Source organism: Ctenopharyngodon idella, chromosome 7 (assembly GCF_019924925.1).
Source record: "Ctenopharyngodon idella isolate HZGC_01 chromosome 7, HZGC01, whole genome shotgun sequence".
Taxonomy (NCBI): Eukaryota; Metazoa; Chordata; class Actinopteri; order Cypriniformes; family Xenocyprididae; genus Ctenopharyngodon; species Ctenopharyngodon idella.
In genome coordinates, this window is record NC_067226.1 from 31655405 (window position 1) to 31681885 (window position 26481).

Here is a 26481-nt window from a genome sequence, read left to right on the forward strand (position 1 = left end):
GGCATGAGTTCTGAGCCAATGAAAGAGCAAACTGAGCTTTGGCAGCAGACACGGTTTTAGAAGCAATGAATTTAGAATTTCTTTTAAATGTGTTTGTCAGTAGTTTTTAGGTTTTTAGCTGATCTTTAAAGTTACATCATACTGTCATGTGTCACATGAAGCACAAAGGGAGCCAACAGGCTAGAACTAGTATATTATTATACTCTACTGTTCAAAAGTTTGGGGTCAGTTAGACATTTTAATGTTTTTGAAAGAAGTGTCTTCCATGCTCACCAATGCTGCGTTTATTTGATCAGACTCTGATAAAATTTGTGAAATATTATTATGATATAACTGTTTTATACTTGAATATATATTTTAAAATGTAATTTATTCCTGTGATGGCAACTTTTTTCATCAGCATCATTACTCCAGTCTTCAGTGTCACGTGACCCTTCAGAAATCATTCTGATAGGCTGATTTGGTGCTTAAGGAACAGTTCTGATTATCAATGTTGAAAACAGTTGTGCTGCTTAATATTTTTGAGGAAACTTTTTTCAGGATTCTTTGATTAATAGAAAGTTCAAAAGATTTTGATCAATTTAATGCATCATTGCTGAATGAAATTACACATTTCCTTAAAGGGGACCTATTATGCCCCTTTTCACAAGATGTAATAGAAGTTTCTGGTGTCTCCAGAATGTGTTTGTGAAGGCACAGCTCAAAATACCCCACAGATCATTTATTATAGCTTGTCAAATTTGCCCCTATTTGGGTGTGAGCAAAAATTCGCTGTTTTTGTGTGTGTCCCTTTCAATGCAAATGAGCTGCTGCTCTGAGCCCCCTTTACAGAAGAGGGCGGAGCTTTAACAGCTTGTGCTTCGGATACTCAACAACAACAAAACTGGAGAATCTCACGCAGCCAAAATGAGGATTGTCAGTAACGGTGTTCAGCCTTACTTTGTTCAAACCGGAGTTGGACACTGATGGAGAGACTCAGGAAGAAGTTACAACTTTTATGGGGCGTTCACACCAGACGCGACTTGCGCGAATACATAGTTGGACGCTTGAACATTTTGGGTTTACTCGCTTCATTCGCGTGTGAAATTCGCTTCACAACAGACGCAAATTCACTTCATGGGAGGGGAAAGTAGTTGTAAAATACGGCGAATAAGCTCAATTTGCCGGCTTTAGCTAGCTTGTAGTCTCAATATAAATATATAAATATATAATATATAGCTCAAATTGAGTAAAGAGCATTTTTTACAACTTACCAGATTGTCTGACCTCCTCACTCACTTTCTTCCAAGCAAGATCCTTTTTATTCCTGTTTCTATAAAAGTACGAAGATGTGTCGTACAGCTCCGGGTATCCACATACAGCAACAATGATTTTGTCCTCCATTGCTGTTTCAGATTTCTGCCTCCGCTCGCTACGTCGTAATCACGTCACTACTAGAGCAAGCTCCTGATTGGTTACCGCGGCGCGAATATTCGCCAAAGTTCAGATTTTTCAACTCGCATCAAACGCCCGAAACGCTCAGTTTGCGCCACAGGATGTCTATCGTGTCTTTGCATTGACTTAACATGTAAATCACTCGCGCTTTACGCTTCATTCGCGTCTGGTGTGAACGCACCTTTAGAATGCATCTTAACGTTTCTGAATGGTTAGTGGATAAATTTATGTAGTTGCTGTGGAGTTGATTCAACTCATCGACTAGCATGTGTCGTCATGTTAATCTTTTGTGCAAATCCAGCATTGAACTGACCCTCGTTTGTGAAGCAGTCCGGCGTAAAATGATTTGCACAAATATGTAACACTTACTTCGGCACATTTCCTTCGTATATGAAATTCAACTACGCTGTCTTCAGTGGCTCAGATGCTGGGAGTCTCTGGAGATTTGTTTATTAATGCATCCAATAACAGAACATTTGTAATTTTTTTTGCATAGACATTGTATATCTCCAACTGCTACAGCGAGTAAACAGAAATGACGGACTGCTGCGGCTCACTCAAGGTGGGATCTATGCTAATAGGGCAGATCGTCACCAGTCGTGAAACCGTGGGTTAGAAGAGACTTTATGATTTATGGGGATTACTATAAAAAAAGGATTGCATGGATTTTTACAATTATAGACTGGTTGTTTACACTGCAGTGCCGACACACATCTGTATTCATATTATTTTGCATAATAGTTCCCCTTTAAAAAAAACGTACTGACCCCAAACTTTTGAATGATAGTATATAAGGAATAATAGTGGTACTTGTCTTGGCAGGTAGAGATCTGATTCAAACAGATAGTTTTCAGTGGTTAGATTGATATTTTAGAGATAAATATGCTGTGGTTTTCCAGCCGTAAAACTTGGATAGAATGGTGGCCCTCACGCTTTGAAGTGTCAATCATTGTCGCTATGGAAATTCAAACAAACCAAGTAGTTAAACATCAAGCTCCACCTCCACACCTTTCAGTTGTGACCCTCCCCCAAAACACACACATAAACGCTCACTCAGTCACTCAAGCATTACTAATGCGGCTCTCTGGAGATAGACTATAAACAGTTACAAATTCAGAGCAGCTTTTGAACTGCAGTACATCAGGAACCACTTCAAAACGTGCATTGATCAGAAGGTGTGGTCTTTTCAGGTCAGAGTAATAAAAGAAGCTTTATGTTTCAAATGACATTTAATAACACTCAGTTTCCACACCCAGAAGGACAGTTTGTGTTCATGACTCAGGATTATTGTTGACATGATATTGACAAATCTTTGATATTTTTATTTTATTTAGTTAAGCTGAGTATAAAGACTGATTTTGCCAAGTGTTTTCTAATAGGATGTAAAAGCGAAGCAGGCTCTGCCTTGCCCGACAGTACCGTCATGATCAGATGTCAGTAAGGGACACCAGTATCACATGTCACTATTGAGTGTTGTTGTTCCATGTGCTTGAACACTGTCACACCACAACAAAAACAGTGGTATTTACCTGATGTCGTACAGTTTTCAAAATTGTATGATCACACAATTGGCAAGGGACTGCATTAAACTTGGTCATATGATGTATGTTTCAGTGCTTCCTTAGTTGTATCATTCTAAATAATGCCTAAAACCAACAAAGGTATATCCTACACACATCCTAAACCTATTTACAGTGCCTATAGAAAGTCATCATACTCTGAAAATCTTTACCTTTTGTCACATTACACTGTAAAAAGTAATACGCTATATCTACTCAATAAAATTGTAGCAACAGATTACAAGCAATATTATTAATTAAATTCAACATATAAGAATAGAGTTAGAATTAATCAAATTAATTCCTTAAAAGTCAACCATTTAAAATGTGTAAAGTTAGCAAACACGTTACAAAAACCACAAACTGACATAAAAAGCGAAGAGTCAAACTGCCCAATTAAATGAAACACTGATAACCATAATAGTGACCAAACATTTAAACATCTAAACCTCTCTTTCCTTCAGTGATTCTGCTTGTTATCATCAGGTTTCTTCAATGTTGGCAATAAAAAATAAAGAGTTCTTAGTTCATCTTTGACACTGTCTGTTATTCAGATATTTTTGTTTAAATTTTACTTGTTTTAAATGGTTGACATTTAAGGAATTAATTTGATGAATTCTAACTCAATTCTATTTTAATAGATAATATTGCTTGTAATCTGTTGCCAAAATTTATGGAGTAGATAATAGCGTATTACTTTTTACAGAAAATAAAATAAATATTCTTTTTTTTTAGCTGTATGTATGTACACATTATAACCCTCATCATCAAAGTGAAAATAACATTTTAAAACATTCTATTAAAAATAGAAAAACTAGAACAACAGGGTTGGAAAAGTCATCAGTCCCCTGATATAATACTTCATCAAGCCACCTTTTGCTTTAATTACAGCCATTAATCTTTTTGGATATGTCTGTACTAGCTTTGCACACCTAGTTTGGGGAATATTTGCCCATTCTTCCTTGCAGAATTGCTCAAGTTCAGTCAAATTCTGTGGTGAGCGGCAATGGACTTCTCCCTTCAAGTCCATCCACAGATTTGCTATCGGATTTAAGTCAGGGCTTTGACTTGGCCACTCAAGGACATTCACCTTCCTATCCTTAAGCCATTGCGCTGTTCTTTTGGTGGTATGTTTAGGATCATTGTCTTGTTGGAAGCTGTCTAGCAGAGGGACGCAGGTTTTCCTCAAGAATTTGGATGTACTTGGCAGCATCCATTTTCCCTTGAATCCTGACCAATCGCCCAGTCCCCGCTGAAGAGAAACACCCCCACAACATAACGCTGCCACCACCATGCTTCACAGTAGGTATGGTGTGTTTTGGGTGGTGTGCCGTGTTTTCTTTTCGCCAAACATAGCGCTTGGAGTTCAGACCATGGCACCTTTTGGCAGATGGCATCAGAGTCTTCCAGGTGTGTTTTTGCATAGCGCAAACAAGGCTTTTTCCGGAAAGGCTTCTTTCTTTCAGCGCTATATGTTCTAATCTAATCTGTGGATGGACTTGAAGAGAGAAGTCCATTGCCACTCACCACAGAATTTGACTGAACTTGAGCAATTCTGCAAGGAAGAATGGGCAAATATTCCCCAATCTAGGTGTGCAAAGCTAGTACAGACATATCCAAAAAGATTAATGGCTGTAATTAAAGCAAAAGGTGGCTCTATGAAGTATGAAATCAGGGGACTGATGACTTTATAGTTATTTTAATTAAGTTATAGATTTCCATGAAATAGTTTCAAGTTACATGTTGCTTGCAACAACCTACACGCCCCAGCATTAAAGCTCCAGATAAATTATTTATTAAAGCGTCTACATTCACACACTGTTAATTTTAACAGAAGAGAAAGCATACTGTATGCGTGATTTTGCATGGCAGCCGATACAAATCATAAATAACAGTTGCCTTACCTGATGCACCAAAATCCTATGTTTAGACTAGGCCTGGTTCCAGAATCAAATCACGGAGGGTGCTTCTGAAATTATTGAGGGTATTTCTCATCCTTTGCAATAGCCTACAATTATCACTGTGTCAGTCATCACAATTTCGAGAGTGTTTATAAGTGGATGGGCCTATGTATTGAAGTGTGTATGTGGCAATAGGAAAAAAAGTTTTATTCAGATTCTAAATATTATATTATTATATATCGCCTAGACAGGGGGCAGTTGTGGCCTAATGGTTAGAGAGTTGGACTTGTAATCCGAAGGTTGTGGTTTCGAGTCAGTACTGGCAGGAAATGTTGTGGGGGGAGTGAATGAACAGCGTTCTCTTCCACTCTCATTACCCACAACTGAGGTGCCCTTGAGCACCGGGCACCGCATAGCACTTGGAGTTCAGTCCAAAAAAGCCCACTGCTCCGGGTGTGTGTTCACGGTGTGTGTGCACTTATGTAAAATGCAGAGCACAAATTCAGAGTATGGAAGACCGTACTTGGTAGGGGTGGGAATCTTTAGTCACCTCACGATCCGATCCGATTCCAAAACGATTCTTTATCTACTTTTTTTTTTCTTATTCATTAATTAGTTTACCAACTTAACCTTAAAATCCTTAAATTCACTTATCCTTACATAAGTTATTATAAGTAGGCCTACTTTTTAAAATAAGTGAAAAAAATTAAAACAGTTGTATGTTAAGAATTTTAAACTAATATAACTTCAAAACATACAAGCAAGTAGCAAATAATAAAGAGGAGCAATGAAACCTATTACAAGCAATAAACAAAGAGTGCTTTCAGTATTTAAGATTATCTGAACGTTTTCTTTCTCATCTTTACTGTCTTTACATCATAGACAGCGGGAGATTTAAGTTTCATTCGCGCACGGATCTCTTTTTAAATATAAGTAATACGGTTTGTCCTGTCCATTTAATCCCTTAAGACAAAACTGGCTGTGTTTACATTAATTTTGCGTCATAAATTCATTTTGAGATGCAAGTACATTAAACCACTTAGACGGAGTCGCGCACAGCCGCATTGCTCACCGAAGCGAAAACATTAAATCATTTGATGCTCTCCAGAGCACAAACACAGATACGCACTGGATCGTTTGCCAACTCTTTTCCACCAATAATATGCTATTATTACGAAGATATTGTTGTATTCAATTATTTGCATTTAGCTTTATTTTCCCAGTTGTCTACAAAATATGCAGGTCAAACTTGCAACCCATTTTTGATTGGGTTGTTTTAACCCAGCGTTGGGTGAAATGTTTGATCAACCTGCTGGGTAGTTTTATTTAACTCATATATTGTTTAAAAATTACTGTATGGCTGGCTTAAAATTAATCCAAAATAGTTTTAAAAAAAAATTACAAATCAGACACATAATTACTAGAGGCAACAATAATAATCAAAATGTGAACTGTTATTAATACGCAATTTAATAAATGTTTATTGTTTAATTATTATTCATTAAACTTATTAATAAATGTTCATTTATTAAACTTATTAATAAATGTTTATTTCCAACATATTTTGGGTTCATTTTTAGAAAGCAAAGCAATACAGCAATTTTTAATCAATAGTTGAGTTAAGTAAAACTACCCAGCATGTTGGGCAAACATTTAACCCAATTGCTGGGTTTGACATTTTCAACCCAACTTGGGCTGTTTTTAACCCATAATTTTTTTGAGTGCACCAACTGAGAACCACTGTCTGATATTATCAGAATCCACTAGTATTTATAATATTTTATATTGATCTAACTATCTAGAATTCTATTTGGACTTGTACACTTTGTATAGTGTGGTCTTTTGTATCGTGTGTGCATAATTTCTCTGCTTTGTTTAGAAAAGACAGGCTTATTTCATATGGAAATCAATTTCAATATAGAGTAAAGCTGCTTTGAAACGATATGTATTGTGAAAAGCGCTATACAAATGTGAGTAGATTAGGGGTTTGTTCTGTCACTTAGGAAGGGGGAAAAAAAAGAGTAAAAAGCAAAACAAAAGCAGCTGCTACTTCAGCCACATTTTAGACTTCTGCTAATTAAATCTTCACACCTGAGGCACTAATGCAGACCTGATTATTTCTACACTACCAAGTACCTGAGCATGTTATTGCCTGTTTTAAACACTGACTGTGCTTTATCTGCTGCACAAAAGTCCAGAGAAAATTGCACAATGCTGATCACTCCGAGGTTTATGCAAAATCAAAGGCCCCATAATCTTCATTCAAAGTCTTGACACATAATAATTATCTCATAATTCAGATAAGCTGCCCCGATTATTAGGTTAGATCAAATTATTATAATTTGTCATTTTGCAGTCGCTTGTAATTCCAAAAGGCCTTAAAGACATTAATTGCAGGGTCCTCGTGGATCATCATGCGATCAAGTCCTTCGCTCGAGGGTGAAACATGCTGATAGGTTTTTCTCAGTAATTCTCTAGTGCTCAAGCTTGAGATTTAACTTTTATTCTCTGCAGTACAAGGTCAATTCAAAAGTTTAAGCTTGGTAAGATGTTTTTGAAATAATTCTCTTATTGAAATCAAAAATCTTTTGTAACATAAATGTCTTTACTCTCACTTTTGATCAATTTAATGCATCCTTGCTAAATGAAATTATTAATTTCTTTAAACAAAAAACTTAATACTACCATACATCAGATGCATCAGAAATGTGCAGTATATATGAACCTGGTGGTTGGTCATGAATTGCCCCTTTAAGGGTTCGAGCCTAGCTACAGGTACATTGTTTCAGTGATCAGTACAGATCTTTAACCCTGTTTACATTTGGTATTATCATTGTCCATTGGTGGTCAGTCAGAGGAGATGCCTTACACCAACTTGTATCATCTCAAATGCTTTCTGACCACTTAAGATGTGATTTGGAGGAGCGGGTCTCTGATTTTGTGATTAAAAATTGTGCATCATTTATACTTATGTGCTTTTCCAGATTTTCAATTGGAAAATTATTTTCTCCTAAGGCAAAATTTAATACCCTTTTGCAGGACGCATTAGCGTACAGACTACAAATCCAATGTGGTCGCGGTTTTCAACTACTACAGAATGTGTTTTGAGTGATTGGTGTACCAATCACCAGGTGTAAACTGAGCCAAAAGAGCCAAGCTGACGGTCGGACGTCGGGCAATGTCGACCCATTTTTGAGCATCAGTCGGCTTAGTTTTGTCAGCGTGTTCCACACCTTTGGCTCTAGTTGGACACTGTCGGGGGTTTTTGGGTTGATTCAGCATGTTGAATCTGTGTCAGTGAGAGAACTCTGATTGGCTGTTCAGCTTAGCGAACGAGTCAATGCAAGAGAATAAAAGCGAAAGTGATGAAAGCGAGCAAAGAAGTCACGATGGTACAGACAGAAGGCTATTCTAATTTTACATAATCTTACCTGAGCATTCCAGTGCACAAATATTTTCATAATAACATGAGCCATCTGTAATGAAGAAAATGATCAGCGCGATTGATATTCAGAATCATAAGCAAGCACTGCTTTGTTTACGGCTTGTATATCTGCAGTCCTAGTTTTGGATTCCTTTTTTGAATGATGAATGTAGACTATTGATACCTGCTGATTTAGACAGATATTTACTTACACACAGGCACAGAATGCACATGCTTGTTGACAGTCGCCTTTAGTCCTTTTGGTGTGTTCAAGCGCAGTTTTTTTGGCCGAGACACAGCCGACGAGAGGCGACAACACAGTCAGCTTGGTGTGCCCCGGGCTTAAGTCTCACCAGAATAGCATCTGTTAGTTATGAAAGCTTGTTTCCGCCATGGTATATAAAAAAAAAAAAGGTAGTTGAGACTTTTTATCTCACAATTCAGACTTTTTTTCTCAGAATCGTGGGATATAAGCTTGCAATTGCGTGTTACAAAGTCAGAATTGCGTGATATAAGTTGCAATTGCTTGTTATAAAAGTTGTCACCTCTCGTCAGCTGCATCTTGTCCAAAAAGCTGCGCTTGAGCACACCAAAAGGTCTAAAGGACCTTTTTATAGTTTATATCTCGCAATTCTGACTTCTTTACTCACAATTGTGAGTTTATATCTTGTAATTCTGAATTTTTTCTCACAATTGCGAGTTCATATCCCGCAATTCTGACTTTATATCTCACAACTCTGACTTTATATCGTGCAATTCTGACTTTATATCCTGCAATTCTGACTTTATATCTCGCAATTCTGACTTTATATCTCGCAATTCTGACTTTATATCTCGCAATTCTGACTTTTTTCTTGCAATTCTGACTTTATATCTCGCAATTCTTACTTTTTTCAAGCTTACAAAGTTCATGTACTATAACTGATTTATGAAGCTAAAAATGACACTTATTGGTTGTATTTGGCCTTTAATGGTTTACAGTTGATTTTAAAAAGAATCAGTCATATTATATCCATATTTAGAGTGCTGTAAGAATAAGTCCTAAAACCAATAAATAAGCCAATGTTTTTTTTTTTTATCAGTAATACCTCAATTGTGATTTTTGTACATTTTACACGTCTTGAAAAAGGTGGTTGCTAACAAGTGGCTAAGTGGCACAAACATCATTTTTTTTATTTTGTGTCTTACATCACCCCTTCATTTTGGGAAAGGTTCCTCTATGTATTCACATGTTCCTTGTCACTCTCAAATGAAAATAACAAAGCAGTCCTGCCTGGTACTAGAGATTTCCATTTGACAGGTCTCAGGTCTACTCATTTCCTTCCTCCCTCATAAAGTCAGTACTATTGCTATTGTTCATTAGTATGTAAAAGCAGGTGTCAGAAAAAGAGGTTTCCGTAACCATTTCAGCTGGGAGGAAATCTATATTTGATCTTTGTTCTTGTCACATGAACAGCAAAGTGTTTCAGTGCCTATGAGTGATGAAACAACTTCCCCTTTTAAATTGTTGCTGGTATTGCTCTTTGTGCACTTTATGCAATAGAACATTATGAAAGGAACCCAGAAGAGCCACACCTCAAGGTGGGAAGTCCAGTTTCTCCTTTGATGTTCTGATGGCTGTAGATGAACTCCATTGCCAAGTATTTGAGGTATAAGATTGTATTGGTATATATCCGCTTACAGCACAGGTGTATTGTAGTGAAATGCTAGACAACTTAAAGGCAGTTTCACTGGTCATTACTGCATTCAGGTTCAACCAGGTGTTTCTGTCTTATTTCATGGAGAAGAATACCACACTTGACCTGCACAGCAAAAACTTTCTTCCTCAATATTACTGGGTCTCATAAATGAATAATTGCATGGATTATTTATATTTATATACACATTGGAGAACTTCTCACAAAATTGTATCCACCTAACTCACAACGTTGTGTTCGTAACCTCATTAATGAATTTGGAGTATTATAAATGAGAGAATGCTTGTCCAAGTTTATAATTTGCATAAATATTTAGATTTAGATTCATGTTCAGAAGGCCACTCATAATAATTTTGCATGCATGTTTGTTTCTACATTTTTTTTTTTTTTCTTACATTTTCTCACATTTTGTTGTACTGGTTGAAACTCATTTGTTTATCCTGATCGCAATCAATAATAGAAGTGATCTAAATATTAAAAAATGTACATATTTCTTCTGTGAAAGTTAGGGATGCATGATATATTGGCCACCATACTGGTATCGGCCAATATATGTTAATTTTTAATGGTTATCGGCCCAATAAGAAAATTTGGCCGATATATTAAAGCCGATAAATAATGGATTATTTTTCATTCAGCTGAGACACTTCAGATGCGCACTGTTCGCCATGATGGTTTGCTTAAAATATGATTGGAGTCACTTCAAAATAGAAAAAATACAGTTAAGTGCAACATGTGCAGCGCAAATATGTCATATAGGCTACATAAAATTATAATGATATAGTATAACATCATTATAATTGTGTGCTTGGGACATGGCTTTTAATGGTGATCAGACTCTCAAAAATTATATAACATTTGGATTTAGATTTATCAACCAATATATCGGTTATCGGCTTTCAAATATAAAGAATTATTGGTTATCGGTATCGGCCATAATTTTCATATTGGTGCATCCCTAGTGAAAGTCACAGGACCAAAAATTGTTTGTTCAATCATCACGTTCCTCCTGAACTAAAACAACGAGCTTATGCCACATTCACGCCATGTTGTAATTACCATATAATAACGAGATGGCCACGCGTGACGTTCTACCCGCCGTTGTTCACGTCCTCAGACTCGGATTTATTCATTTCTGTGTCCACACTATTAATGCTGAAGTGAATCTGCAGCAGTCAGGTGGTACAAGTCAGAGATCCTCAAGTTGTTTACACTCATTATTATTGCAATGTTATGTGCTTTGAGACATGAGGTAATTTAACCGTCTCTCATGACGCTTCGCAGACTCTGCTCTGGCTGTGTGCGTTCATGTGTTTTGGAGACTCTCTGAAGGGAGAGTGGGATCTTATGCTCTCAAAGCTAGCTTGCTATTGCTAGCGCTTCGAAATTGCCTACCCTACCTTTAAACTTCTTACCGTATTGGCAAATAATTTGTTCATGCTTTTAGATTTATGCTTACAACAAGACTGTCAATGCAGTAAGAAAATTAAACTTAATTCATGATGTATTTTCTAAAAACAAGACTTCTCAAGTAAATGTATATTTTCTTCTTGAAAACAAGAAAAACAAAGTGATTGGCATTTGCAGAATCAGATGTTAAAGGTAAAAAGTGTGTGTGCATTGACTTCACTATTACTTTTGGTTGTATGAAGAGAGAAGGCAGAGCAAACTGAGCACAGGAGAAGAGGATTAGGATGGGTATTATTAGAGTCATCTGTTTATCCTTTCACCTGATCCTCCTTAAATCTAACAGCGCTGCTTTTATTTACTAGTGTGCACTGAAAATGCATTAAAAGAATGGATGGCCAATGGATTGCATGTCAGATTGTGGGTTTGTTTGGTCAATGAGGGTAAGCTGCAAGAAAATATGTCCATGTTTCACCCCAAAAAACAAAACAAAAACTTAAAAAAATTAAGCCAATTTTCAGGACCATAAAGATTCATTCTAATTTATTGAGACATTCTGTTAATGAAAATGAACATTTACATACAAACTAATGATTACAGAAACACATCTTGACTTTTTGTAGTTCAAAATGCTCTGAATGTAACTTCCTTCTTTTGATTTTCATCATAATCTTGACGTGTCGTGAGATTCACCCATGAACTTGGTGTTCCTGTAAACATTTAAACGCATCACTTTTCTGCTAATTACAGGCCAGAGAATTAGCAGTGTATTTTAACATGTCATTGAGACTGAAGGTGTGACTCACACTCATGAATATTTTTTCAGCCTCAAGTGCCATTTAACAAACAGCTGCTGCTGTACTGTCAGCAGAAGTGCTAATTTGAATTCGTTCCACATTTGCAGAGGGTATTTTCATGCTCAAACCTATCTAGTCATAAACCTTCTTTTATTATTGGGCCGAAAGAAGAATCAATATTCTGGTTGATCTGATAATCTACTGGTAATTTGCTTTGACCTCACACTGTTTTTTTTTTTTTTAATATCTTTTCAGTGTCCAGAGTCATGAAACTTAGTCCTCGTCAAGCTCCATTATATGTAAGTATCTTGCTTATTTTTCATTCCTCTTTATGTGCTCAGTCAAATCACAGATAGAGATGCAATTTTGTTCCACTCACACACAGATAGACAGAAGCACAAGTGTTCATGTGAATTTCAAAGTAATGTTAGCTCACTGCAATTTCAGCATTATCATATCACAAGAAAGTTTAAATAATGTCTAGTGTCTGTGCTGTTTCTCTCTAGAATTTATAACTGAAAAAATGTACTTGTTTGCATGTATCTATTGTTGCTACCTTGTCCAGTTGTTTGTTGTTCCGTCTATTTCTTTTTCGACTGTGAAACAAATAAGGGCTGTGTGCGTACAATGTGTGCATACTATGCTGATGACAATTTACATCTTGCACACGGCGCACCCTAGCGTGCTCATAAAAAACAAAGAATACCTTGGGATTTAGAGGCCATTCGTTTAAAAATGCAGAATGTCTCTCTAGAGCTTGCATTGTTTTTCATTAGACTAGCCTGTGTCTCGCATTTTTAAAATGAAAAATGTGAGACGTGGGGCAGTGTAATGAAAAATAACACAAGCTCTATAGAGATAGTTGTAGAGATTTTAAACCCAAAAACATGAGATGCAGAGCAGTTTAATGCCACGATTGAGCGAGACATAAGCGCAGTGGTCAAACGTGTCTGTCTAGCACAGGGGTGGGCAAACTCGGTCCTGGAGGGCCACAGTCCTGCAGAGTTTAGCTGCAACCCTGATAAAACTCACATGCGTGTAATCCTGAAGAACTTGATTAGCTGGTTCAGGTGTGTTTGATTAGGGTTGGAGCAAAACTCCGCAGGGACAGTGGCCCTCCAGGACCGAGTTTGCCCACCCCTGGTCTAGCACATGTTTACATAAGCCACGTTCACACAGCAGCAGAATATGGTTGTCAGTCCTGTATTTAAGTCCTTAAAGGGATAGTTCACTCAAAAATGAAAATCTTTTCATGTCGTTTCAAACCCGTAAGACTTTCGTTCAACTTCAAAACACAAATGAAGATCTTTTTGATGAAATTTGGGAGAATTCTGTACTCTCCATTGACAGCTATGAAACTGAAACTTTGACTCTCCAAAAAGTTCATAAAGAGATGAATCGAGCGGTTTAGTCCAAATTTTCTGAAGAGACTCGATCGCTTTATATGATGAACAGATTGAATTTAGGCTTTCATTGATTCAGTCATTTTTACAATTTTAAAAGAATTCCAAATTATCGCTGTCAAAATTATTGTCTTTTCTTCCAGTAAAAATATCTAAAGAAACTTAAACCAAAATGCATTTAGTTTAAGAGGCAAAATTCTGTAAGATAACAAAGCTATTTAGTTGTGTTCTTGAAATAATCTTCTTACCGTATTGACAATTTGTTCATTTTTAAGATAAACCTAAGTAAATTTTGTTAGATTTATGCTTGCAAGAAGACAAAATCTATCAAATGCAGCAAGAAAATTAAACTTTATTTCAACAAGATATATCTTACATTATTTTGCTTCTTAATACGCTGCAAAAAATGTTCTTCCTCTATATTTTATCTTGTTTTTAGTACAAATATCTAAAAATTCTTAAATCGAGATACATTTACCTGAGAAGCAAAATTAGATATTAAGTCTTGTTTTTGGAAAAAAAGAATAAAAATTGAGAAGTTTAAGCTTAAAACGAAAAAATGGGGTAAGAAAAACAGAAATAATCTTGTTTTTCCTTTGAATTAAATTTATTTTATGACCCTATTCACAGTTTTTTTTTTTTTTTTTTTTTTTTTTTTTTTCTTGTTTTAACCAAAAACTCACTTCATTTTGATACATTTTGATACATTGTTGCGTAATCAGATTGCTTTTTTCAAGTAACAAGTAACACATTACTTTTAAATTTACAACAAAATATCTGATAAATTGATTTTGGATAAATTGAGAATCATGATTTTTTTGTTTCAAATAGAGATCACGATTCTCCCACTACATGAACATGTAATTTGCTAGAGATTCTGACAAAGTGTTAATTGCTGCAGTTTATTTAAAATGTTTAATTAATTTGATTGAATTATTTTTTAAAAATTTGAATGAATGATTTAATGACTCACTCATAACTACACTGTAAAAAAATCAAAAGTTGAGAAAACTTAAAAGTTTAAGGCAACAAACTTCAGCAGATTTGAGTTTTCTCAATTTGTTTTTGTAGGAGATTTTTAGTTTTCTCAACTTTTTGTTGTATAAACTGAATACAACAAGTTGAGAACTCAAATCTGCTGAAGTTTGTTGCCTTAAACTTTTAAGTTTTCTCAACTTTTGATTTTTTACAGTGTACTTCGCTTGTTTCATTACTGAACAGATCAGCATTTTTGAATGAATTTCTTCAATGAATGATTCAATGACTCACTTATAACTGCTTCACTTGTTTCATTACTGAACGAATCAGCGTTTTTGAATGAATTTCTTGAATGAATGATTCAATGACTCACTTATAACTGCTTCACTTGTTTCATTACTGAACGAATCAGCATTTTTGGTTAAATTTCTTGAATGAATGATTCAACGAACTACATTTTAATTCACTTGTCACCACCTAGTGGCGTAAGGATGTACTTGATACAATCGTTATTTGAAACGCCAAGTTGCTTTCAAAAGGATTTGCTCTATTCTGATTGCTACTGTAGACATCAGTGTTTATATCTGAACTATAAACGTTTACCCCAGTACTTCTGTGATAATTTGAATATTTGTAGAACAGAAATAATGATACTGTCTGGTTGAAAAGACAGTTTCTGAAAGCTGTAGCAGGCAGGGTGGGGCCGAGAGCCGCGGGAATGGAGTGAGGCTGGTGGTGCGAGTGCTAATGAACGTCGCCTGCGCGCCACACCGGTCCTGAGTCCCACAGAGGAGCTCCGGAAGTATAAAAGGAGGAGTGACGATAGTGAAGGACGAGAGTACCAGGCCTGGACTTTATGTTGTGTTTTATTATGTTTATATGTGGCAGTCGTCCGTGAGGGACTGCCATTTTACTTTAGTTTTGTTGTTTGTTTATTTGATAATTAAAATTACGTTGAAAGTTCGCCGGTTCCTACCTCCTCCTTCCCTGAGCCTTTAACTTTGTTACACAGGCGAATCGTTGTCATTTAGGAGTGAGATCGTGTGGGTGTTTTAATCAAGATTGCGATCTTTTAACTGCAACTCTAAGTACTATATTGATAGTCGAAAACACATAAATGGAAACATTTTTAGGTGCATTACCAAAAAAAAAGTCTGAGGCTGGATACAAAATAACCGGCAAACAAATCCTTGTGCACTGGAAGAGCTTGACCAGCAACACATCTACTGTATTTGAGCGCATCATTTGTGCCTTGCATTTAGGTATGTGAATAATGGCAGTAAAAATAACCACAAAACTTAGATAATAATCAGAATAATGAAAATTGCATTGAAACTGGAGTGCTTGTGTCATGTAGACATCTTGCTGCAATTAAGTCCTTACTCTAAATATTAGAAAAAAAATCACATTATTAGTGCACATGTAAACATAGCCATTATTGTGAAATATAATCAGAAAAAAACAGTCCAGCTTCGCCAGTTCCCTCAAAGTCTGCTGTCCTTTTAGCCGTCTTCAACACAGATCTTGAAAAGTCAATAAAATTCTCATTCGGAAGACTGGTGATCCCAGTTTGAATACTTCCCAGGGAATATGACTGTCAGCACCTTACAAGAACAGAAAATGAGTAGAGCAGCGGGAAGGATGTATGACGGATATTGTGTTACTATCACAAGAAGCCCATCTCACATACGGAGTACAGTCAACAAAGAGAAGGGGTTTTCCCTCCTGTGCTGTGAAATCTGATCAGGGTTCAAAGACACTTATCTTTGTGTTAATGTCTGTAATTAACTGCTGAAACGATATTAGATTATCCAAAAGACTGAGATAAATGGACACAATGGTGATAGTGATAGAGGATGGATTAGGCCGGTTTTGAATACAGAAGTATGTGTGACACCCCTTATTGTGCCTTTATTCCCATAGACATCTTTCCTCTCCTGAAATAATTTCAGGAGTCAGTATGCAGCTCAGATTTCTCCAGTTCTATCTGATTGTCAATCATACCATAGTACGGGCTCCATCGAAACTCGAATATATACTTTCTTTCGCTTTAACGCATGATGAGCAAGATCTTTACCATGAAACCAATGTTCTTTAATGGTTCAGCATAATCACTTCATCGGTTTCTTGAGTCGATTGTATTGTGGTTCTTTGGAGATTCATGTTCTTATATGTTTTGGAGAGAAAGTTCTTAAAGTTTTTTATAGATTCTTAAAGGAACACGCCACTATTTTTGAAAATAGACTCATTTTCCAACTCCCCTAGAGTTAAACAGTTGAGTTTTACCGTTTTCGAATCCATTCAGCCGATCTCTCGGTCTGGCGGTAGCACTTTTAGCATAGCTTAGCATAGTTCATTGAATCTGATTAGACCGTTAGCATCTCATTCAAAAATGACCAAAGAGTTTCAATATTTTTCCTATTTAAAACTTGACTCTTCTGTAGTTGCATCGTGTACTAAGACTGACGGAAAATGAAAAGTTGCGATTTTATAGGCCGATATGGCTAGGAACTATACTCTCATTCCGGCGTAATGATTAAGGAACTTTGCTGCCGTACCATGGGTGCAGCAGGGCAGGCGCAATGATATTATGCAGCACCTGAAAATAGGCTAACTTCCGTCAACATAACCAACGTGACCACCTGCTTGCACAGGGAGCGTGCCTTGCAACCATGGAGACATTTGTGAGAGACAATTCAGAAGATATTTACTTTGGTGCAGATCCTGAATCGTATCTATTTGAAATGGAATACACTGAAGATGAGCTTTTTTTCAGGCGCTCTGTAATATCATTGTGCCTGCTGCACCCATGGTACGGCAGCAAACTTCCTTGATCATTACGCCGGAATGAGAGTATAGTTCCTAGCCATATCGGCCTAGAAAATCGCAACTTTTAATTTTCCGTCGGTCTTAGTACATGATGTAACTACAGAAGAGTCAAGTTTTAAATAGGAAAAATATCGAAACTCTTTGGTCATTTTTGAGCGAGATGCTAACGGTCTAATTAGATTCAATGAACTATGCTAAGCTATGCTAAAAGTGGTACCGCCAGACCCGGAGATCAGCTGAATGGATTCAAAAACGGTGAAACTCAACTGTTTAACTCTAGGGGAGTTGGAAAATGAGCCTATTTTCAAAAATAGTGGCATGTTCCTTTAAGATTGGCATATTGGCTTCTGCAATCTTTAAAGCAGGGCCGTAACCACCATAGACATTGAGGGAGACAAATCCCCCCTAATAATTAGAAATGGCCAAATTGTCCCCCCCAATATTTGAAAGTCTTGCACTGCTCTGCTGTACTCGATTACGCAGCGCTCTGCATGTTGTTAGGATGACAAAAAGGTTTAAAAGTTACAATTTTAGTTTGGTCTGCCTCAGCGGTCTAACAGCGATCGTCAGTGTAAAAAAGATTGAGATGGCCAATCAAATCAAAGTAGGCAGGGTTTACTGAAGCGTCAGTTTAATGTTGAAAGAGAGTGAGGTAAGATGTACGTAAATAGCGAAACATTTAATACATGTTAACTGTTTTGCAATAGAAATGTTAAACGACCGACGGTAACATCCAGTGTTGCAACTTGACTTTTTTCTCAAAAATTTATTATTATTAATAATGTTGTGCTTAATGATTTTTGTAAAAACTCATGTATTTTGTCAGGACTCTGACTAATAGAAAGTTCAAAAGAATACTGAATGTCTTTACTGTCACTTTTGGTCATTATACTTGGTGAATAGAAACATGCTTCACATTTTCATTGTTCCATGTGATATTTTCATGTACAATTGTCCTGTTTATATAGGAAATACATTTAGATTCTAATTGGAAAAGTGATAAAATCCCAGTTTAAATTTATCAGGGCCTTTGCTGTGGTGGTTCCATTGGCTGCTGTGCATGTTGTTTGAATTTTAAGATGCAATTTTTTCAGTGTATTAGTCTGTGACAGTGTGATAGGAGGAGATACGCATCTCACCTAGACCCTCAGGGCGTGTGCTGTTAAATTCAAACGGCTATCTGTGTTAATCTGTGCAGACCAACATGTGTGTGATTTCCTGTCGCAACCACAACTTCAGTTATTTCTCATTGCGTTTGACGTTTTGAGTTCTTGGGTTAACGATTTATGAGAGCTTCCATTTAAAAGCAAAGATAGTACACTTTTAATAAATCATGTACATTTTTTTTTTTTTTTTTATGATCAAGTTGGCTGAAATGCACATTATTAACAGGTTCATTCAAATGTCTTCTAACATGTGAAGGCTTGAATCAGTTTGGCATTATGTTTTTTGCACATATATGTATAGTCAGTTAATATTCATAAGCACATAATCTTGTATTTCAAACCTCTCTGTTTTTCTGTGGCAGGGCAAGTGTGTGCTAACAGTTCAGCTTAGCGATGAGGCACTCCGTGAAGGAGAACAGGGGGAGGTTCAGTTCTTCCTATTGTTCACCGGCTCCTCTCAGAGACATCTAACCAGCACACTGAAGCTCAACCATGGCACCCTTCAGGCTGTGTGTCCAGGTGAGCGTATTATTGGGCCCTTAGATCTGTGATATCATAGTCAACTGCATCCCAACTGCATCATTCTTTCTGTTTGAAAGAACATTTTTGTCTCTTAAAAGAGGTTTTCCCGACAAGAGAACTGCAGGGGTTTGCGAGTTGACGAAAAGCTAATTAATTAAATCGTAAAAATGTGAAAATAAATTCATTAATATAAAACACTTACTAAAAAAGATGTCATATTTAATTGTTTACTTACATGTTAAGTGACATTAACCGACATCAGAGAACCATGAACATTCTAACATTTTGTAATGTTAAATTAAGAAGACATACTCCAAGTAAATATTTTAGGTCAAAAGGGATTGGCTGACAGATAAGTTTGGGAATCCCTTCCTTAGAATAAAGTTTATTATAAAGTTGTGATTTGGTACTCTAGTAGTAACTAGCACTACTAAGATAAGTTAACATACAAAGATAAGATGTTAATTATTTTTATCTTATAGCCGATCTCCAATAAATGGTCGGTATTGTAAATAGAGATTTGAAGCCCGAAAAAGTGCATCCATCCATCATAAAAGATATCCACACGGCTCCGGGGTAATAAAGGTCTTCTGAAACGAAGCGATGCGATTGTGTAAGAAAAATATCCATATTTATAACTTTAAAGGGTTAGTTCACCCAAAAATGAAAATTCTGTCATTTATTACTCACCCTCATGTCATTCCACACCAGTCAGACCTTCGTTCATCTTCAGAACACAAATTAAGATATTTTTGATAAAATCCGATGGCTCAGTGAGGCCTGCATTGCCCAGAAAGCTACTAAAGACATATTTAAAACAGTTCATGTGACTACAGTGGGTCAACCTTAATGTTATGAAGCGACGTGAATACTTTTTGTGCGGCAAAAAATACAAAATAAGGACTTTATTCAACAATATCTAGTGATGGGCGATTTCAAAACACTGCTTGATGAAGCTTCGAAGCTTTACGAATCTTTTGTTTCGAATCAGTGGTTCGGAGCGTTCATCAAACTGCCAAAGTCATGTGATTTCAGTAAACGAGGCTTCGTTAAGTCATAAGTGTTTTGAAATTTCAATGTTTCACCACTGGGAGGCGTGACTTCGGCAGTTTGATACACGCTCCGAACCACTGATTCGAAACAAAAGATTCATAAAGCTTCGAAGCTTCATGAAGCAGTGTTTTGAAATCGCCCATCACTAGATATTGTTGATTTAAAGTCGTTATTTAGTTTTTTTGGTGCACAAAAAGTATTCTCGTCGCTTCATAACATTAAGAGTTGAACCACTGTAGTCACATGAACTGTTTTAAATACATGTTTAGTACGTTTCTGGGCATTGAAAGTGTTAACTGTCTTGCTGGCAATGCAGGCCTCACTGAGCCATCGGATTTTATGAAAAATATCTTAATTTGTGTTCTGAAGATGAATGAAGGTCTTACGGGTGTGGAACAACATGAGGGTGAGTAATTAATGACAGAATTTTCATTTTTGGGTGAACTAACCCTTTAAAAATTAAAATAACTAGCTTCCGACAACGACTATATGCATCGATTTCCGGCGAAAGACCCGACGCATGACGTAATGATGACCGCAGAAGCGCAGAGGATAGAGCAAAACAAAACACCGGTCATGAATTAGAAGTCTAAAATGAGAATTTTTAAAGAGAAATGTCAGAGGATTTTGATATAAGAGAAGAGGGTTACTCTTGTGGCGTATGTCGACATGCGTACAGCCGTCCGCTGGAAGCCAGTTATTTTAGTTTATAAAGTTATAAATATGGATATTTTTCTTACACAAATGCATCACTTCACTTCAGAAGGTCTTTATTAACCCCCTGGAGCCGTATGGATTACTTTTATGATGAATAGATGTCCTTTTTTGGGCTTCAAAATCTCAAGCCCCACCATTATGAAGCTCGGAAGAGCCAGGCCATTATTTAATATAACTCCAATTGTGTTCATCAGAAAGAAGATTGTCATATACACCTAGAATGGTTTGAGGGTGAGTAAATCATAGGGTAATTTTCATTTTTGGGTGAACTATCCCTTTAAGTCGTTTACATGACAACGATGTAATAAAAAAACGGCTTTGCGTTTTTCTCATGTACAGATGACAACGTTAACAAACCGATCCCCATTCACACAGATCTAACGACTAAAAACACTGTATTCTGCTGCCACGGCAGTAGTTGGCGATGTCACTTTGTAAAGAAACGCTACGCGCTTATAGACTGAACACGTAATATGTATGCGCACGACATCACCATTTTCACAAATTCACGTTTTTATAGATTATAAACGGAGATGATAACTGTATAGTTTTCAAATATTTGCGTATTGAAACCAGTTTTCAAAAGTTTGCATTTTCAGGCCCCCGAAATACTGTTGTGTGAATGAACAGCTAAAACGCATAAAAAGTTTTTATTTGAAAAGGGTATCATGTAAACAGCCCTAAAAACCATAATGTGTCACTATTCTTTTATTGAGTGCTAGATGATGAACTACATATTGAAATAATAAAATAGGGGGAAACATTTTAATATCCAATATCAGGCCATACCTGCAAGGTCAAAGTTTTAAGAACACTTTACAAGAAAATCAGGCTACAAATGATAAAAATGAATAAACTGGGACAAGATAAAGTATTTTAGCATTGAAAAATGACACTCACCGAATTTCGGATTGATTACAGAAATGAAGTTTCACATTAACTTATTGCCAAATATTAAAGTTGAGGAATGTGTTTGTTCTGGGTGTGACTGTGAGTTTGAGTGACGAATGTTTAGCTGTCCATGTTCTTCTGACTGTGTATTTTGGGACTTTTTTTGTTTACTCAGTAGGGGGGAAAATGGATTTTGTGAACATGCTGCCCTCTGTCCTCTTTTTAAGAAATCGCTTTTGGCAGAGAAACATTGCTCACTTTGCTCATGTACATATAGATAATCTGGTTTTTAAGCTGTAGTTTCCTATTAAAGATCATATTAAATGAATTAGTCCTAATGTAAGCTCTCGATGTGGACAGCTTTTGGCTGCACTTGGTCCTGTCAACAAAACATGTTTGCTTGTTGATCGGATCCTATTAAGGGATTGAGCCAAACTGAACAAGGTGTAGTTCAGCCCCATAGAGAGACTTCAGCGGAGAAACTTGATCCGCTGTGTATTTGTAGCATAAATTTAGGCATATCTCATTATAGGACGCTGTTTTTAACTCATGTGTTTTTATTGTCTTTTCGGGCTGTTTGGTGACTGAAGCAAACCCTCTCGTTACGGAGATGCTCACTCAGCTTGAATGAATGGAGTTGAGAGCAGCAATGCTTACTCCTGTGTTTCAGTCATTATGTTCAGTGTCAGGAGTAATGCCTCAGCAGTCAGTGAAAGGGATGATCCGCTGATCAGGGAGATTACAGGGAGAGACAGTAGGCACTTGTGAATCCAGTTTGAGTGCTTATGTGTGACTTTTAAATATGAACTCAGTGGACAATATTCCGAGTAAAAAAAACAAAAAAACAAAACAAAAACTTTTCTTTCATTTTACTTGACAAAATTTAAAGTGTCCCTATTGTGCTATTTTAAAGGTTCCTAATTTTGTTTTGGAGTCTGCTACAATAGGTTTACATGCATCCAAAAACACTTTAATTTTCCTCATAAAATACGTTGCAGCATCAGCTCTTTTCTCACAGTGTTTAAAATGGTTCGATCAAGGATCCGGTCTCTCTAAACCCCTCCTTTCTGAGAGCCTGCTCTGCTCTGATTGGTCAGATGTCCCAGTCTGTTTTGATTGGTCTTCTCTGTTCTGATTGGTCAGATGCCCAAGTCTGTTGTGATTTACCATATCTGAATTTCAGCTCTTCCTCAGCGCTTGTATACACGGTGATAAGAACCGTAACAGTAGCACCGGTTATTCCATATCAATTCGAGGCCGATTCCTTATCCTTTGGAAGCGCAGAAAACAGCGTCTTCTCGACATGTTGACAACACAAACTACAACTACAGCATTTGAGGGTGGGTCAAAGCAGATGTTGTTCACAGGCAGCCAATGAAGACCATAGGCAAATGTGTTACATTGTTATGTAGGTTTGTAACAGGAAGTAAGACTGGAATTACTGACGACTCATTTCAGGCAGTTCAGAATCCCTTCTTTCATTTGGGAGACAATAACTCCATTTACGGTGCACTTTGATTCAGACCCTTTATATTCACAAACAGCTATTTTACACACTACATGAAAGGTAATATCCAAAAAAGCATAATAGGGGCACTTTATTGATTTACTTTTTCTGAAGGTGAGGGAAAAATTACATTAACCAGTAACACTACAGCATGTAATCACATTTTATCCTGCTGGATAAAATTGGGTGTCCTGCTCTACATTATTTCTTTATTAATTTCTTCATTTCAATCTGAAATATGTAACATTATGGATGTTAAATATTAAAGGGTTAGTTCACCCAAAAATGAAAATTCTGTCATTTATTACTCACCCTCATGTCGTTCCACAACCGTAAGACCTTCGTTCATCTTCAGAACACAAATTAAGATATTTTTGATGAAATCCGATGGCTCAGTGAGGCCTGCATTAAGAGCAAGCTAACTTAGACATTCAAACGCCCAGAAAGGTACTAAAAACATATTTAAAACAGTTCATGTGACTACAGTGGTTCAACCTTAATGTTATGAAGCGACGAGAATACTTTTTGTGCGCCAAAAAAACCAAAATAACGACTTTATGACAATATCTAGTGATGGGTGATTTCAAAACACTGCTTTATGAAGCTTCGAAGCTTTACGAATCTTTTGTTTCGAATCAGTGGTTTGGAGCATGTATCAAACTGCCAAAGTCACGCCCCCCAGTGGTGAACCATTGAAATTTCGAAACACTTATCACATGACGAAGCCTCGTTTACTGAAATCACGTGACTTTGGCACTCCGAATCCCTGATTCGAAACAAAAGATTCGTAAAGCTTTATGAAGCAGTGATTTGAAATTGTCCATCACTAGATATTGTCATAAAGTCGTTATTTTGTTTTTTTGGTGCACAAAACGTATTCTCGCCGCTTCATAACATTAAGGTTGAACCACTGTAGTCACATGAACTGTTTTAAATACGTCTTTAGTAGCTTTCTGGGCATTGAAAGTGTTAATTATCTTGCTGGCAATGCAGGCCTCACTAAAAATATCTTAATTTGTGTTCTGAAGATGAACGAAGGTCTTACGGGTGTAGAACGACATGAGGGTGAGTAATAAATGACACAATTTTCATTTTTGGGTGAACTAACCCTTTAATACTGCTTTATTTTGTCTTTAGGTTTGGTATCCTGTTCTTGCATTACTCTTCTGTAAAGTGTGTAAATAGGACATTGCTGAAATATTTGTGCCGGAAATAGATGTTACACCATATACTATTTGTCCTATTCACAGTTTTTTCATGTAGTTGAGATATTACAAAGTCATGTGCATTACAATCAGCAGTAATTTTTTTTAGAGCTTTATATATTCTAAGCATTATATTATGTGAGTGTGAATGTTATTTTAGTTACTCTTCAGAGACTGGTATACACATAACAGAAGTCAAGACCACTAGGAGGATGTTTAGAATTCTCGGAAATGTTGTTGCATATAAATATGGGTTTGTCCCTTTTCCCAGGAGGTTGACCATGTGCCACTTTGTGTGGTGAGACCTGGCTGTCATTTTTATATGTACCACAGGGTTCAGCCACAGTAATTATTCTCTTAGTATGAGCTGCCACTGCAGTAATGTTTTGTTGTTTTTATAACTGCCAGGAATGAGATATTGCATTTACTAGTGGGACAAATTACTGTATTTAACAGTAAATTGTGCAAACAAAATGTTGACAGTAACTTTACAATGATACCAGACATGAGTTGGATGCCTGTACTGACAGCTGTACCCAACCTAATAATCTTTTTTATTTTATTTTATTTTATTTTATTAATTTATTTTAATTTAATTATTTTATTTAAATTATTTAAATTATTTATTTTATTTCATTTTAATTATTTTTTATTTTATTTTAGTATAGGTCAACTAAATGACTCAAATGTCTGATAATGACATAATTTTTGCTGTGCTTTCCCCCCCTCCATTTCCCTTTGACATTTCACATTATTAGTCATCAAGATCAGTTATTGTCTTGAACGTTTTTAACCGCTGTCATGATGTGATCTTTCCCTCTCTGTGCAGCTCATAACTGCTGTGAGTCAGTGCTGGTCACCCTGTGCTCGGCGGGACCGGACGGTTACGTTCATACTCTGGCCACCGAGCACCTGCGCTTCATGCAGGACCTGGCCTTCGACATGGCCCAATTCCTGGTGAGTGCGGTGGGGCAGACGGACATATTGGAAGAGGCTCTACTACTGGATGAGCATCAGATCCCCCTGCAGGAGTGCGAAAAGCTGGACCAGAGTCTGTCCCTGGCCCTCAGACATCTCACGCTGCCGCCTGGCTGGAGCCTGCTGGGGAATAACACACGTGAGTGCATCTTAATGGAGGATAGTTGCTAGATCTGGGCTTGTAATCAAAAGGTTGTAGGTTCAAGGCATGAGGTATTATTGTCTGATACACCATGAGCAAAGACTCAAAGTAAATAGTAAGTTGAGTAGTCATTAATTTGTTCTAGTTTTTGGTTTCATTTGTTGTAACTATTTATCACAAGAGCTTAAATCAGCATAATATTTTGTACCTTAAAGGCACACTATGTAGATTTTCGCCACTAGAGGTCATCTTTTCAAAACAAAGGCGTAGCTTGATGACACAGAGATTGAACGTGGATGTCTTTACCTCACAGCCGGTGGAAAAGAATCCGATGGCACTCGGGCAGAAATCATGTTCATGGATGAGATTATTAACGTTACTGTAGTTTGAAGCAGAGCGGGGCGAGTGCTGTGGGAGCGGAACGAGGCCGCTGGAGCGATTGCTAATGAGAGACGAGCGCAACACACGGCTCGAGAGCAGCACAACTTTTATTATGCCGCAGTTGCTGCTTCCGCTTCTTCTGGTCAACCGTATGTGAGGTAAAGCAGCGCTGTTTATCATATTAGATACATTTGTGTGTTGAAAATGATGTTATAACATTATTGTTACTGTGCGTTTCCTCTGTGGCTGCAGTTTCACACTGCAGTAATCTAGGTCGATATTAGCCATGGTAAAACACGGTACTCGCTGTAAATCAAGAAAACGAGATTCAAACAATGAGACTAAACGTGTTGAGCTATATAACATGATTAGTTTTCTGTCTATAAATGTATCAAAACAGTTGCTCACCTGTCTAATAAAACACCAAATATATTAAAGCGTCTTTGGTGTTTCCATGGTTTCTACAAAATAAAACATAAAACCGGAAATC

The 26481-nt window shown here is 36.8% G+C and overlaps 1 protein-coding gene across 8 annotated transcripts in view; it reads left to right on the top strand.

Moving 5' to 3' along the window:
- Positions 1–26481, top strand: part of LOC127515560 (A-kinase anchor protein 13) — a 109375-nt gene that overhangs the window by 1587 nt on the left and 81307 nt on the right. For 6 of the 8 annotated variants that reach the window (XM_051899359.1, XM_051899362.1, XM_051899364.1 and 3 more), the window contains exons 2-4: positions 12475–12518; positions 18958–19114; positions 25320–25607. In XM_051899359.1, the coding sequence (XP_051755319.1) occupies positions 12486–12518; positions 18958–19114; positions 25320–25607 (478 nt within the window). In that variant the 5' untranslated portion in view covers positions 12475–12485. Of the gene's footprint in view, positions 1–9948; positions 9968–12474; positions 12519–18957; positions 19115–25319; positions 25608–26481 lie in introns of those variants that run through there. The other 2 variants (XM_051899360.1, XM_051899367.1) reach the window with 2 other exon arrangements.